Source organism: Symphodus melops (assembly GCF_947650265.1).
Source record: "Symphodus melops genome assembly, chromosome: 20".
NCBI lineage: Eukaryota > Metazoa > Chordata > Actinopteri > Labriformes > Labridae > Symphodus > Symphodus melops.
This window is the reverse complement of record NC_136710.1, coordinates 5,487,613-5,503,677: the sequence shown is the minus strand read 5'-3', so window position 1 is coordinate 5,503,677 and position 16,065 is coordinate 5,487,613. Positions and strand designations below refer to the sequence as shown.

Genomic DNA, 16,065 nt, shown 5'->3' with positions numbered 1-16,065 from the left:
TGAACTTTTTTCATGATTTCAACATGAATGCTGACCTTTAAGTGAAAATTAAGAAAAAATATGCATCATGTTCTTTATTTTTTATTTATCTACGTAAAGGCTCAAAGTTTTACCCATCTTTAACTTTAGAACTTTTGATTAAACATCTCACAGTTCTAAATCTCAGCCAAAACATCTACCTCCTATTTATCTTACATCAACGCATTATATTTTCAAAAAATTCTGATTTAGTAGTTTTCTGTTAAATTTTATGACAAGACAAATGTAATATTATAGATGACAAAAAGAAGACATACCACCTATTGAAAAGTCAATCAACTTTCCTTTATTTGTAACATACAAATAAAACACTGACAAGGCATAATGACTCAGTTTTCCCTTTCATAGTCGTTCATGGACAGGACTGTAACACTCACTCTCAAACACGGGAGTTTATCGTTCAACGTCATGTTTAAAAAAGTGTTTAACCTGTAAAAGGCCAAAAAATGAAAATGAAGATGGATCCACAACAGCTTATTTATATATATTTACATCGAGAAAAGACCAAGAGAAGAAAAAAAAATATCTGTGACTGTGCGAGGGTATGAAACCATTTTCCAAAATAAAAGCCCTCATTGAATTAAAATAAACTGATTATGTTTTGGCTCATTTTCAAAGTAAATCATTTTCCACCAAAGCAGTTATACTGCCAGTGAGCCTATTTTTTTTTTTAAAGACAGTCCATCTGTCTGGAATGAATATAACATCGAAGCCATAATCTAAAGTCAATTTTATCTTTGTGTCCATTTCAAAGCATAAAAACTAAAAATCCACTTACATTTAATCTGAGATAATGCTCTAAAATCCATTCCTTTAAATATGTTGAAATGGCACAAAGAAAACTGACTCAAGAAAAGAGCTGCGGTGAATCCAACCAGGCAAATAGCAAACTGACGACATGGCTGTTAAATGTAACACGAGGTTCAATTACGTTTGATTAACCTGAGAGAGAGAGAAAGAGAGAGAGACTGTCAGCCGGTTGATCGGTTACTACCACTATGTACAACACCATCCGAGTCTTGTAACCTATGAAGTACAAAAATGATTCACCGTACTCATCAGAAGGTAATCTAGCACTAAAACAAGCAATAAGTTAACCGTTCTTGTCGTTCATGATCAAACAAGCGCAAGAATTTATCTTTCGTCTCTGCCTGGTCTGGAAACGACCAAAACCTTTTCACCCCAGGAACTGGACTCTGTCATCCAGAAGGCTTTATTTTTAGTGGCACATAAAAATGTGGTCTTTTCTAACACACAGATTGAAACATTTCTTCACATTTAAGTTTCCTCTGTTTCACATTCTCTAACCTGGCTTTAGTCTGTATTCAATTTCAAGCTGGACTTTCCTTACAAAAAAAACATTCAAAAGCACCAATTGAAGCCAGTCAAAGCCAAACTAGAAAGAGGTCTCGTCACATCCAGTCCACAAGTTCAAAACTATACAATCTGACCAGAGTCTTGGAGTCAAAGGGTTTCATGGAGGTTTCGAGATTGGGACTTCTGACCCAGCCAACTCCCATCAGAACTGTCTGAAAATACCCCAAAGGGTTTTTGTAAACAGATGTGAAATGGACCAGAGTGAAGCGGTTGAAGCAGCCTTTTCAGGTTGACTGGTATCTTTAAAAAAAAAAAAAAAACATCACAGAAGGAATTCCTACAAAGATCTCAGCAGCACGTGTACGGCACAACTTCACCAAAAATCTAACAACACTGAGTTTGTGCCAAGATGCTTGAAGGATAACCCACACATCAGCATCGCTCTGATACTCCAAACAAATCCCAACTTCAGATGAATCGAGCTCGCCCAGATATTAAAGGGGAGATTTGTGTGAATACTCTTTTATAACCGTCCAAGGATGAACAGAAGTGTACAAACTGTGACGCCAAAGTTAAGAAGCAGCACTGTTCTCGACTTAAAGAACGCGACATCTTCTCATGCAAACTTTAACCGTGGGCTGGGAAACATCCGACAACTGAGAATCAGCGGAATAATAACCTTAGAAACACTCAGTGCTCTGCAACCAATTCATCATTCATCCATCGATTCGTATTCCTTCCTCCAAATTAAAAGCATTCATTAGCTTCAAACAGCCACAGAATGACGAGGCCAATCCTCATCCATGTTAAATCAATATGATTCGCTCATGCTAACAAAATAGGTAAGAGAAGAGATGGAGGGTGAATGAGTTGTTTTTTTTTTTTTGTTTTTTTTTAAATACAGCACAATCTAGCATTAACACCGACTTGTTTATCTGTAAGTACCTCTTGGAAAAGAAATATATCAACGAAGAGGCGAGCAGGAGTGATGCAATTTTTACAAGGTGGATCGAGATGAGAGCAACATAAAGAGGCCTGCAGGGAGAGTGCAGCGCTTCCACGACACCGAGGGAGAACAGAGGCACAATGAAGGGGGGGGGGAGATACAATCCAACAAAACTGGAGCTCTGTGACAAAACATTTAGTTGGTGGGCGAGTCTCTGATTTGTACTTGTAAGCATGAAAACAAAGAACAAAAAAAAGAAAAGAAATAAAAGCTTAGAATTAAGCGATTTTCTAAAGCGATGATTCTGGCGTCATCTGTGAAGCTGGAAGAAGATTTGAAGTCCATGGCATGCGAGTCCGATCTGGACAGTTAAAGCATGTCGGACACATGACAGCTTTATAGTCAGGCTAATTTACAGCATCATCCTTTAAAACAGTTGGAAGCTGATGAGACGTCCTGAATGGAGAAGACGTCTCGTTCTTAGCGTAAAAGGACCGATGTGGTTCTGAACAGTTGCTGCACGCTGCCGTGAACGTTGTTGGGATAAAAAATAAAATAAAATCACAAGCCATGTATGCAAGCGAATCCAGAGAAATGAGGGGCCGTGCAGCTGAAATCAGAATGTTATTGGCTAAGATTCAACACTTAATTTAATAGAGGGCATGATTAATAATCATCTGCCTATAAATGATGGAGAAATCTTGATGGGTGATGCATTTCTGTGACACAGAATTGAGCCAGCAGCCAAGTTAGGTTCCTAAACTATTTTCAGAAGCGCGGCACGATGATGCAATAAAGTCAAACATGTTAGGAGAAGAAGAAGAAGAAGAGCAGGTTGGGATGAGATTTTGCTGCAGTGGTAGAAAATGTCAGCAATGATTTAGCTTGATCTTGACTCTGAAATTCTAACTGTTAACTGGGATAAGAGAATGGAAAAAAAAAATACAGCCGGACATTAAACCAAGACGTAGGAAAGAAAATAATCAGAAACTATGTGTGAAAGCTCTCACTGATGCTGCCTTTGTAGTAGGAATAAAAAAAAAATAAAAAAAAACATAAGTCTGAGAACACCTGAAGCCAGGTGGTCTCGCCATCGCTTCATTTTTAACGGCGCTCTAAACAGCCGTTTAACTCCAAAAGACGTCTGCAGAGTAGCAGGCAGGCGAAAGCTTTCACACACAGCCCCGGATGAAAGTTGCTGGCTTTTTTTTTTTTTTTAACCAAATCGTAAAAGGTGTTCAGTCGGAGTGTGAGGTGGATCAGTGGCAGCAGCCTCCGCAGTGCCCGCCCCCGTGGGTGTGTCCAGCCGAGGCCTCGCCGTGTTTGGTCCGCCTGCTCAGGATCTCGTAGGAGCAGTCGTCGCCGCAGCAACCAGACATGCTCGGCGAAGTTTCGTCTATCTCGAACCTAAATATTAGACACGGGGTGGGGGGGGTGGGGGGGTGAATTAGCAATGAAACGATTTGTTTCTGGTCTATTTTCAAGATGAAGCGTTGCATCACATTCATGAACTGTCTGAGAACCTTTCAACATCAACGCGCTCACCGTCTGTACATTAGAATAAGGCTCCCCCTGACCCGTTTCCTTCGCCCCCTTATAAGAACAACAAGCCTGCCTCTGCTGTAACCTCACATTTTAAATATCCTGCTCATTATACTCACTGTAAAGCTTCTCTGAAGAACTGGTAAGCCCCGTGGTTGTGTTTAAAAACTGTCAACATCACCTTCTTCATCTGAGTACTGGAGAGAAAAAGAAACAAAAAATGACAGATTAATAAGAAACTTTTTCCTGAACGATGTGACAGAGATTTCCCTTGAAAGGTGAACTTACTGGAGTGGAGTTTAAATACAGATAAGAACAACCCGTAAACCCATTTATACAAACGTGCATTTAATTCGTTCATTATCAGTAATCACCCTTTTTTTTACCTATCCAGGTGTTTTATTTGGACTGAACAGTTTACGTGTTCCACCACCAGGTGGAGCTAAATAGACAAACACTGAATCTGCACGTGTAGTCCGGGTAAATAAACTGGTCAGTTCCTTCAACTTTCACTCCACTAAATGTCCTCTATAGTTCACTTTACTCCTTGTTTAGCAGCTGGATATACGAACTAGGTGCAATAATACTGGTGTCTCTGCTATCTTAGAATAACACCACATTGATGGGATCAGCCGCTGAAAACCAGAATGACATAAAAACATCTATTCAGGAGTGTTTTACAGCTATTACAGGATAGTAAATCCTTTAATGCAGATGTATTTGTGACCTGATCAAACACACACACACAAAAAAAGATCAGAGCTGGAGGTTGTACCTGTTAGCGATGAGCTGAAGGATCTGAATGAGGAACTTGCCGAGTCCTTTCCTCCGAACTCGACTCTCTAGCTGCACCTCGTAGCTGCGTAGACGGGACAAAACGTCAGGCCAGAGTGAGCATGTGTTTCTCCGGCCCGTGTCTAATTAAGAAGAACCTTCAAATGTGCAAAGTCGTGGCGCAGGCGCTGTACCAATATAACACCTCCTCCCCGCACTCCACGTCGAACCGGAAGTGAGAGAAGGCCACCGGGGCGGAGTCGCCGTCGCGGGCCAGCAGGTACCACGCCCTCTCGTCGTTCATCTCATCCCTTTTTTCCCTCTCTTTCCAGCCCCACTCGCTCTGCTCGTACCTACAGCCAAGCCAAGAGAAAACAAGCTCAACTCAAACGTGATGTGGCTTCTTTGACCTGTTCAGTCACCTCTGTGCCAATCAGAAAAGGACAAACTTCCCTAAATGGAACTACTCATTTTGGTTCGGCCGACTCTCTACCGTTAGTTTCATTAAATTCAGGCAAAGTGAAAGAGACTTAAATGGGGTTTTTTTTCTCCCCCCCAATCTCTGATCTGTCTGCAGCCTCTCTTCCAGCGTGTGTACTCTAAATCTGATCTCTCATCGTTACTCTATAACCGTCTGATGTCACTTTATTGTCCTGCACACAAAGGGATTTCTGGCTTGTCTGCACTTCTTCCATCAATTATTTCTGCGAGTCTCTCCAGTCATCTCTGCATTCCCTCATCTACAGTTTCAACGACAGGAACGGGACCGGAGTTCTTACAGCGTCTGCATGTTGGCTCGCGTGAGTTCGAAGGCCCACTCCACAGACAGCGGGTTGAGCGTGGTCACTCTCTTACACTCTATCTGCAGGTTCAGCCTGGAGGGACGGACAGGAGCACAAAGTCACAAAGCAGCAGAGATGTGCGTGTGGAGAAAATGAAACAACATTTCATGCCTCCTGAGTAAGTCTTTTGTAGCTTTGTAATGCATACCCATTTCTGTCGTACTTCTTGAAGGCTGGGAAGGCAGCCAATGGGTCATCAAGCTGTGAGAACAAGGGACAGAATTAGCCTGTGACGTTCACAAACAAAATAAAACCATCCCGAAGAATCTACTCAGCTTCATTTTTCAGAGACAAGATGACGAGGATGAAGCTTTCCAAACGTGAAGCTTAAGTTTAACTTTTCAACTATTTGTTTTGTGAATCCCGATATCATCGCGTACTGTAGGCTGGGAAACAAAAACGGATAACTAACCCTACATTTTAGAGACAACAATTTGCCTGTCGAACTTCAGTATTTTCAAAACAACTCCTTGCTACTTTTGAATGCAGAAAAAAAATAAATGAATGGGACACATGGCAGCAGGAAAATGGTGGAACTATTCGTGTTCTAGCCTCTAATGGTCACTCAGAAGAATCGGCCTCTTTCTTGGCCCCACGAGTTATCTCAAATTACCAATCCCACCCCCCTCTTCTTCGAGCACTGATAAGTAGACATTGTTAGGACCCTGGGCACAGACGTGAGCTATGCGGCTGAATAATATCAATAAATATCAGCTCAGACTGACTGCATTTAGTGATCACAACAACAGAACCAAATCAAGACGCCATAAATACTAAACCGTCTAGAGAACCTACGAGGGAGTGAAAGGCTTTTTAAAGCAGTGAATAGAGAGAGAGAGAGAGAGAGAGAGAGAGAGAGAGAGAGAGAGAGAGAGAGAGAGAGAGAGAGAGAGAGAGACCCATTTTGGGACAAAGTGACAGAAAAGTAAGACGTGGAGGCCTGAGAGGAGCTTAGATGTCAGCGAGCTCTCTCACTCCTTTGGCGTTCAGAAAAAACTTAAAAACAAACTACAGGAGCTGCGTGCTGATTGGTCAGTTAGATGCTAAAGATTCAAAAACACTGATTAATTATACGTTTAAAAAAAACAAAAAAAAAACACATGGCAGTGTCTTTGGCATTTCCTGCCATGTGAATATCAATTAAGGGTTTCTTTTGGACATTCCAAGCTTCTGTTGTCATCGCATGGACTCGTGACCATTACTGAGACCCAACGACTGAAATAAAAGTTCACAATGAAGCTTTTCAGAGCCGCGCTCCACAAGTGGTGGATGCTTTAACGTGGAGCAGTGACCGGCCTCGAAGGTGTTTGGATTTGAAAACATCGATGCAACAAACGACACACCTGCAAACGTCAGAGTTTGTCGAGCAGGCAGCACCCCAGCTTCCTGGTTTGAACAACATGTTGGCAATATATTTATGAAATTCCCTTTAAAGCTCCTCAATGTTGATCGAGAAGCAAAAGGTACCTTATTTGCTGCGTCCACTTTTGCGCAGACGGCATCCATAGCTGCCCGCTCTTCCAGGCGTCGCGCCTTCTTTTCCTTTGCCCTGCTGGACTTCCTCTGGACACAGGAAACAAGGACGAGAAGGACAGAAGGGGATTATGTTGAGATGGTTACAGAGAGTCAGAGGAGAGGTGACGTGTCACATCACTTCTCCACCAGTTCTTCTTGTGAGGTTTTTTGTTTGTTTTTTTAAATCAGACCATCATTCACACAAACACTATTAATCACGTCTCTCAAATTAAAAAGAATCTGTTCTTCATAATCCTCACTAGAGCTGTCGAGCCAGTAAAAAAAATAAAAAGAACTGAGATGTTCTTTGGATTTAATTTATTGGGCGTTGTTTTCCATTTTCTCTCCTTTTCAATCCTCTCCTTTTATTTTCATGTGATCAATTATACATTTAATCCTTTTCATCTGGGTTTCCACTCTGAGGCTGTTCATATAAATCAAGCTCTTGCCGGCTCTGCTGAGATGACACTGTATTCTTTATTGTGTCTTAAAAGGATTGAAGAAACATGAAAAGGAATTGCAGCACTTTGGAGGCGAGCAGCTGGCTCGTCAGATGAGACGACGTCTTCATAGAGTGCGGTGGCAGAGATCACTGGGACCTGTGACTATCGGTCAACTAAGAAAAAAAATAACGCGAGAGTTATTCAGATGTGATCAGAAAAGCTCCTTCGGTCAGCGTTAACTATACTATCAGGTTGTGATTTAGGAGGGAAAGAAACAAGCCAATCAGATGTATGGATCCAACAGCTTTGTTTGCAACCTGTGTGTGTGTGTGATTAGCATTATACCACACGTTGACATGACACCACAGACAAGAGAGCAGAACAGACTCATCTAAACATTCACACTTTGTGAAACTGAAGCTTGTTGATATTGCTGATGTTGCGTATTCCTCTCAGCGTGAGACGACAGTGTTGGAAAAACTCTGAAATTGATCCTCTCACTGCATCCCTACAACAAGGATGCAGTGTTTCACACAATACCAGTAGTGGTGAACACAACCAGCCTTTAATGATCGATTTCAGGCTTCCTGTTGAACCGTGGCACGGCATAACTGAACGAATTAGTCGTCTAAAAAATAATCTCCTACACAGCTGATTACAAAATTAATCGTTTAAGTCACTTCTTAGGAAATCCCAGTGGTTCAAATGTAAAGATTTTCTTCTCACCTCCTTTAAGATTTGTTTGGGTTTTGAACTTCACGGTGGGGCATAAAACAAGACAACCTGACTTTGGACAGCTGTGACATGTTTTTCTTGATGTAATGTGGATTTATTGATAATGAATAGCCGTAAGATGCAGGTATTTCTAATTTCCTGTGTCGAGCCTAGACTTCTTTACATGCATAAGAAGCTTTCAGTGGCATGTTGACTTTGCACACAGACTGGTGCATGGATGCTTCATGGGACTAGCATTGAACAAACAAGGAGGAATTAGGTAAATCCCCTCATTAGATCCAGACCTTGGCAGCAGAGGTAACTACTATACAACTTCAGGTATTAACCCTGCACCACCAAGCACGGAGGGTCTGCAGGGACCGAGTGTATAATTAGTTCATTTCCAGTGAAAGTGGTGGATAAACTCTGCTCCAAAAAAAAAAAAAAAAAAACAAGAGAGAGAGAGAGCAAGTGAACCTACTTAAAGTTAACTAACTCAGCTCTGGAGCCTGAGCACTCAAGCATGGGCCTGGCTGCATTACTCCCATCCAACAAGCCCGAATGTATACTAACCAGGTGGACCAACACATTAACAGTCTGCTGCCTCGTTGTGTTGTGAAAATTTGCACAGGAAGCAAACTCTTAATATTCAAGGGGTGAAAATCTTTAAGCAAAGAAAAGCCTCAGTCTTTAAATGAGGCATTCCTAAGTGGCTAACGCAGCTAGCACGCTAACAATGGCACAACCAGAAGAAGTTAACTGTGAACAATGTTTTTTTTAAAATATACCGTGTAAGGTTATGCATGTGTGCTAAACTTACAATGTTATCAAATATATATATATATAATAAAGGCCAGCTAAATTGCTAACGACGTGAACGTAAATCCATCCACCATGGTTTGTCTTCATTTCCTTTCCTTCCTTCCTTCCATCATCACGCATTAACGACACACACAAAAAAACATTTTCATTGTTTCATCTCATGCACACACACACACAAAAGCAAATAACTCACCCCCATTTTGTAGTTTTGTCTTATCGATGCCTCTGAGGAGAAAACACACCTATTGTCCCTGTGCTTTTTTTTTTATTTTTTTTTTTACTGTTGCTGAGTTTTTAGTATCGTGACTCGCAGACAGTGAAGAAGGGGGCCAGATTAATATGACAATAATGTTGCTAACGAAGCTAGCTGGCTACCAGCTACCGGACGATGGCTGTGCGTAAAAGCAAGCAGCAAAGTTCGCCGCAAAAATTTGATGAAAAAATGTCAAAAGACAAAAGACATTTTCTCTTTAAATCGGATTGGCGCCAAGAGTGAGAGGCTGAATTTATTACAGGTCCCCTTTCCTTTGCCCTTTTCTTTCCCTCTCGTCTCCGTCGACTAGCTGCGATGCGTTCACGTGCTCTTCCACAACTCCGACATCAAAGTGTCCGCTGACAACTGAAATTTACTGCAACATCTATCTATCTATCTATCTATCTATCTATCTATCTATCTATCTATCTATCTATCTATCTATCTATCTATCTATCTATCTATCTATCTATCTATCTATCTATCTATCTATCTATCTATCTATCTATCTATCTATCTATAATACAGTAGGTCAACTAGGAGGACATAAGTTTTGTTGTTAGGTGGGTTTATGCACATTTGACAATTTTGGGTGTTTCATTTTTATTAACAATGAATCATTGCAGGTTTCGGCAGTAAAACTTTAGGTTACTACCAATATATATGCGTTTTTATCCTGACTTGCAGAAGGCAGTGAGGCTAGGAAATATCACATTCAGTATCTGAATAACTGGCACTATAAGACCCAATGCAGGTTCTATCTCTCTAGTCTTCTATACACACACACACACACACACACACACACACACACACACACACACACACACACACACACACAAACACCCTGCAACTCATTGGTAAAACTTAATTTTGCAGATCAGAGGAATCTTCACATTAACTGAAGGTCAAAACAACCTGGAGCTAACACAGTGAACACAGCTCTCCATCGCCAAAACTCAACCAAATGTCTGCAGTGCTGTGATCCTGTTTCTCCACAATCTCCCAGAAAGTTGGGAAGATAGTCTCAGTCGCCAGAGGATGTTCTTCTTGCTCCAGCTCAAGAAATAAACTTGCCTTAATGGATCCATTTCTACATGGTTATTTTTCAGCCAAACAGACTAATTTGGATATACCACTGACTGAGACAGGAGGAGAATACAAGCCAGGAAATAAACTGAAGGATTAAAAGCATTCCCAGAGTTGGGAGAAGAGCAGAAAAAATATCACATCCTTGACTCACAATATTCTCCCCTCCTGTAGTCCTAAGAAACACTGTTAACCAAGAAGACCAGAAACACACATTTTGTATTTTAACAGGATGTCAGTTTCATAAAATTTAACGTCTGTCATTGTCGTCCATGTACAAAAGAATCCTTTGACCTAAAAATCCAAGGTCATTATTTTGATACTAAATGAGTTTTCATGTACGTAACGTCACTCAAGCGTAATCAAAGAAAGTACTTCTTTACATCAACCAACGTTATGCCCAATGGCTAAAAGTGAATCTTTCTTTTTGTTGTTTTATAATCTTTATCTGGTTTTGTATGTAGAAACATATTGAGCCTACCTGACAAAGAGAGACCACAGGGTTTTGAGTTTACCTCTAGCTCAGTATATGTACAGTTAAACCTATTTTCATATTGTCACTTATGGAGTTGACTGCTTTTTTGTCAAGGAACACCATGATACCCTGTATGAAGTATCTCAACATTATGAACATTATCCTGTTCGATGACAGAATTAATATTTACGGAAAAGCTTTCTGGCAGCGGTGGGATTCGAACCCACGCCCCCGAAGAGACTGGAGCCTTAATCCAGCGCCTTAGACCGCTCGGCCACGCTACCTTGTAAACAGAAGGACTCAGCCAAAGTTTGAATCGTCTTTTTTCCGACAGTATTAGAACGCACCACTGCTGTAGCGCGAACATGGTTTCCTTGTTTGGAAATGTGACGACAGACCATCAGAGGGCTGGACGAAGCCCACGCTGCGCTCCACGTTGCTGGAGGTTAACCTACTCGCCTTCTCTCGCGACAATTTCATGTATTATTAACAACTTTGTGTCTCACATGTATCATGACTGATGGAAACTCGGTAAAATACGTTCCAGCGCAAATAGCTGTGAGATTTGACTTTTTTATTTTGTTTAAAGGTTGATGTAAAAAAAAAAAAAAAAAAAAAAAAGATGGCTGTGTGATTGAATGATTTAGTTGACTGAATCATTTTGTTACAGGTCCTACAAAGACGTTTCAATTGATGTATTGAACTCAGACTTTATTGTCCTAAAGAGGAAATGGAAAGGCAGCCATCATAGTGAAAGTACAGAGAACTCTCTTTATGATCAATATATTGTTGCTTTTACCCAACACTGCATGTGGGCCTACTGTATTTTTCTATCCAGTGATATTTAAATAAATAATATATTTGCATTTTTGCTTTTCCTCTACAAAAGTGTTTGGCAAAATATTACTAATCTACCTGTAACAAATAGCAGTTAAAAGAGATATCAGTATCAATAGACAACTTCAGTAAAATAAGTGTATATATATATTCCACAAATAACGTGGATATCATAGGGTGGAGTTTCTCTTGAACACAAGAAGAACATAGATATCAACAAGAGGAACAAAGAAAGGTCAGCCATGCAGGAAAAACAGAAGCAGTATCAGTTTCTCTTAAGAATAATCATTTGTATTATAAACAAAAACACATGATTTAATTAATCAAATAAGGACATTTTCCAAAATTACTGAAAATGTTGCAGAATTATTCCATCATTATCAAAAATCTTGTGGTGGAGAAGTTGCTTGAACACGAGACCTCATTCTGAAGTTCATCAAAGCTGCCACTGGGTGGCAATGTGATGTATGAAATCAGTCATTTCAAGTGCAGCCCTAAAGTTCTTTAAAACCCTAAATTAAGCCCCAGACAGGATAAAAGACGAGCAGCTATAGAACATATAGGCTCTCTTACAACTTAACTTTTACTGCCTCAGCTTCCTTTACTTTGCCTTTAACGTCACATTGAACAAACACAGTATAGAAGTGGTTGCTGGAGCATTAATAAAAAACTCTGCAGCATGAAAATACTGCTGCATATTCCTTCAATCAGCAACAATGTAAACGTAAAAATGTGGATTATTATTATATTATAGCACAGGTTCCCTATAGACCCCAGTGTGAATTTTAAAGGACCCAAGGGTGATTCAAGGAGACTAAAGGGTAAAACAGAGGTCACAGACAGTACAAACATGCTAGGTATTAGTCTAAAGGAACCCTCAATGCATCACTATTATAACTACTTAAAGGTTTATTTTGGGGCTTTTTATGCCTTTACTGTAGAGACAGGAGAGAGAGAGAGAGAGAGAGAGAGAGAGAGAGGGGGGGGGAATGACATGCAGGAATTTGGCCACAGGTTGGATATGAACCATGGCCGCCCACTTTGAGGACTCCAGCCTCCGTTCATGGGACGAGTGCACTGACCACCAGGCTTCAAATATTAATCATTTTCTTCAAGAACTCAGTGGGAAAATGTCTATCATCATAAATTACTTTTACTTTGAGTCCAAAACCATTTACATTTAAAAATAGGGCACAACCAACTTGTCTCTTTCATAATGAAAATGCTCCTAAAAAACATGCCGTGTTTTGAAAAAAGACAAAGCTGGGTAACAACCCACATGTTATGGTACAACAAGCCTTCTTCAAGGTGTCGCTCTCAGCACACAGTCTGACTCAAGCACATGTGCAAGGGGCAAGAAAGCACATCGGTGCAAGTGCAAATACAAATGCATGGTCCATAATAACTGTGTAACATATACAACTGAAAGAAGAACAAATAAAGGAAAATGTATATGCATAAAAAAAGAAATGTCTTCTTGCTAAGCATGTGTTATACATAAAGCATGCAGTGTTTCTTTAAAACTCTGAGAAGGCTCTGTGGTCAGGCGTGTGTCGTGTGTGTTTTTACCAAATGTGCAAGCTCATTTTAGAGTTCACACTTCTGTCCTTCTCTGCACATTGCATCACTGAAATCTGGAAGAAAAGTAAAAGCAAAGGGTTAAATGTGACTTCATGCATCTCTGATTCTGACTGTGCGATCTCGGTTTAAGGGGATCTGAGATGGCCACCTTCACAGCCTACCCACTTTTCCATAATGCAAATAACGGCCTTGTATGGGGGGTTCTTTCTCTCTCTCTCTTATACACACGCGCGCGCACACACACACACACACACACACACACACAGACACACACACACCAGCCCTCCCCAGCACGCAGATGGCCCAGTCTCTAAACCCCGCCTACAGTCTTTTGTCTTCTGGGAATCTGTCTCTCGGCTGTCGGTAGAAAAACTATTTATTTCACGTCAGTAGGGGGCGCGGGGAGACTCTGAGAGTCTGTACAGAGGCCGGATGCTTATTGAAGTCTCCCTCTGTCTGCTTCTGTCTTGAAGCCCAGACAAACATCAATTTTACCAGCACATTTTTCACCACTTTCAACATGTTTCTCTCTGTATTCAAGAATTGCTGTGCATTCTTTCTGGTGTGCTTGCACGAGCTCATAATGAAATTCAAGATGCCCCCTGCCACCTCCACCCACTCGTATACCGGTGCACACACATCGCAAACACACACACACACACACACACAGGCACATGCACATATATAGTAGTGCTCTCATGCAGCCTAAAGATAGGTGGGATGATATATGGAAACAAGGAGATGAAGAGGAAATAACAATCAGGGCACATACTAAAGAAGAGACAGGAAAAAATGAGGATGAGGAGGATGGAGGCGAAAGATGGGAAAGGAGGGAGGGACGGAGGGAGGGAGGGGGCAGAAGTGAAGAGAGCAGGAGAGGGGAGGAGGCTGAGAGAGGGAATCAACAGATGCAGTGTGGAAAGGGGCAGTGGAGACTGGTGGATGAAGATGAGGCCTCCCTCAACACAGCAAGCCCTGCAGCAGAGAATTACAACATGTAGACTGGACATCCTCCCTTTCATGGTTATTCTGCCTAAAAGATGTGGTTCCACAGTAAGTCTACACACTGCCTGAGGATGTCTGGTATCTGTCTGCTGCAGTTGTACTTATACACATCTAAGTGATTTATGAGTGCTTATATTTAAACTATGTGAACAGCCTTGCAGCATCCGTATTTCAGGAGTCATGCAAGACTGCATGAACACCACCACAGGAGCTCGATTTGGCTGTAGCCTGGATTTCACTTGGACATTTTAACCTCATTTGATCTTCTAATATGAATGATTTGGTTTGTTTTCACCCAACAGTGGAAGAATCCTAATAACAATGGTGATTTTAGTTTGGGAGTTAGCGGAACATTTCCCATATATCAATGATAATTTGCCTGGTAGCGTTTAAATTCGCCATGGATGTTTACTGACCGATCCTCGAGAGATGATTTGTTGATTCGTGATCTCGTTGACCTTCTGACCTTCAGCTTGCTAGCACCACCCGCAGGTCATGACTTCATCTGTGTCAGCCTTTTTGCCCATAACGCGGCACTGAGTCTCAAAAAAAATTAATTTTGGATCCTGCTGCGGATTATCTTTTTTTTTCTCCATGTTCCCAAGAGGATGGCCACTTTCCTGTTTTTTCACACTCTGTAAACTTTTTTTTAGTGACACCCTCAGGTGCAATAAGTGATTAGCAAATTGGATTTGTTTATGATGCATTTGTTCCCAGAAAATACACCTACAGTTTAAATTGTATGACTACAACAGTCATCATGGGATCACGTTTGATTTGGCACAATGAAAATAAAAATGTATTGAATTTTTTTAATGTATTTGTTTATTTTGACATGACAGTGTACAGCTGCTTAGCTATGAGATCATTTACATATGAGTGTGTTGCTTATCCAGGGTGTTATACCGTAGTAATTCATAACCTGTTTGAATGTTAAAAATAGCAGTAAGAGTGACAGAACAGAGTCTAAAGCTCAACATGCCACAACTTTCAACTGGATCAATCAAACTTATGGTATCTGTTGTATTTTTCTTTAGATGGAGACCTGGGAGACTTTTTTGCAAAAGTGAAGTTTTATACATTGACTTGAAAAATACACTATAAACTGATGTATTATCTTGAACACCCTTATATAAAATCTATTTGAATTGATATACTCTGATCTCTTCGTCACAAAGGCTTGTGTCAGACAACAATGAGTCATATGGTGTGTCATGCAGTGATGACTTCATGATGATGTTTTGGCAATCCGAGCAGAAAATCAGACCATACTGAGTTGGTGATGGCAAAAATAAAGATTTCTCTGCGCCTCCATCAAGGTGAGTATTGCAGTACTGAGCATTTAGTCTTACATGATGCTCCTCTCAGCAGGACGAGCCCATTCTATCCCATCTGATTCTAGACTGTGCATCTCCTGAGGTAACAGAGAAAGTCAGAGGAAGAACGGACGGATGGGAGTTAGGCTGAGGTGTGAGGGAGGGAGATCGCAGAGGAGAGAGACATTTAGTGAGGAGAGCAGACAGACAGACAAGAATGAGACAGGTGGAAAGAGACAGGAGGGGAGGGGGTGAGGAGAAGAAGTGGAAACAAGAGTGAGCTAAAGGGAGAGTGGGAGGGACACTGACTTCTGAGAGATCGAAGAGAAACGGAGCGAGAAAAAAAGGAGAGAGAGAGAGAGAGCAAGGCAAATGGAGACGAGGACAGAGGAGGAGAGGGAGGACAGAAAGAAGATGAGGAGTAGGCTGAAAGGAGTACTGAGGGGGTGAAGGGAGGTAGGGAGCGGTGTAGCAGTTGTTCATTAGTGAGGATGATAGGGACTGGAGGATTGAGCATAAGAAGAAACAGTGCAATGGTGAGTTTCATGGACACTGACT

General features: G+C 41.1%; 1 protein-coding gene and 1 long non-coding RNA gene across 2 annotated transcripts in view; one reads left to right on the top strand and one right to left on the bottom strand.

The window, feature by feature from the left end:
• Positions 1-16,065, top strand: part of LOC306841433 — a 172,786-nt gene that overhangs the window by 142,457 nt on the left and 14,264 nt on the right. The gene's annotated exons all lie outside the window — the stretch shown is intronic.
• Positions 303-9,558, bottom strand: naa40 (N-alpha-acetyltransferase 40, NatD catalytic subunit). Its single transcript, XM_079371473.1, has 8 exons — positions 9,148-9,558; positions 6,928-7,023; positions 5,609-5,661; positions 5,398-5,493; positions 4,813-4,971; positions 4,620-4,703; positions 3,964-4,041; positions 303-3,709 (listed from the first exon to the last, which is right to left on the bottom strand). The coding sequence occupies exons 1-8, from the start codon at positions 9,151-9,153 to the stop codon at positions 3,562-3,564; spliced, it is 720 nt and encodes a 239-aa protein (XP_079227599.1). The 5' UTR covers positions 9,154-9,558; the 3' UTR covers positions 303-3,561.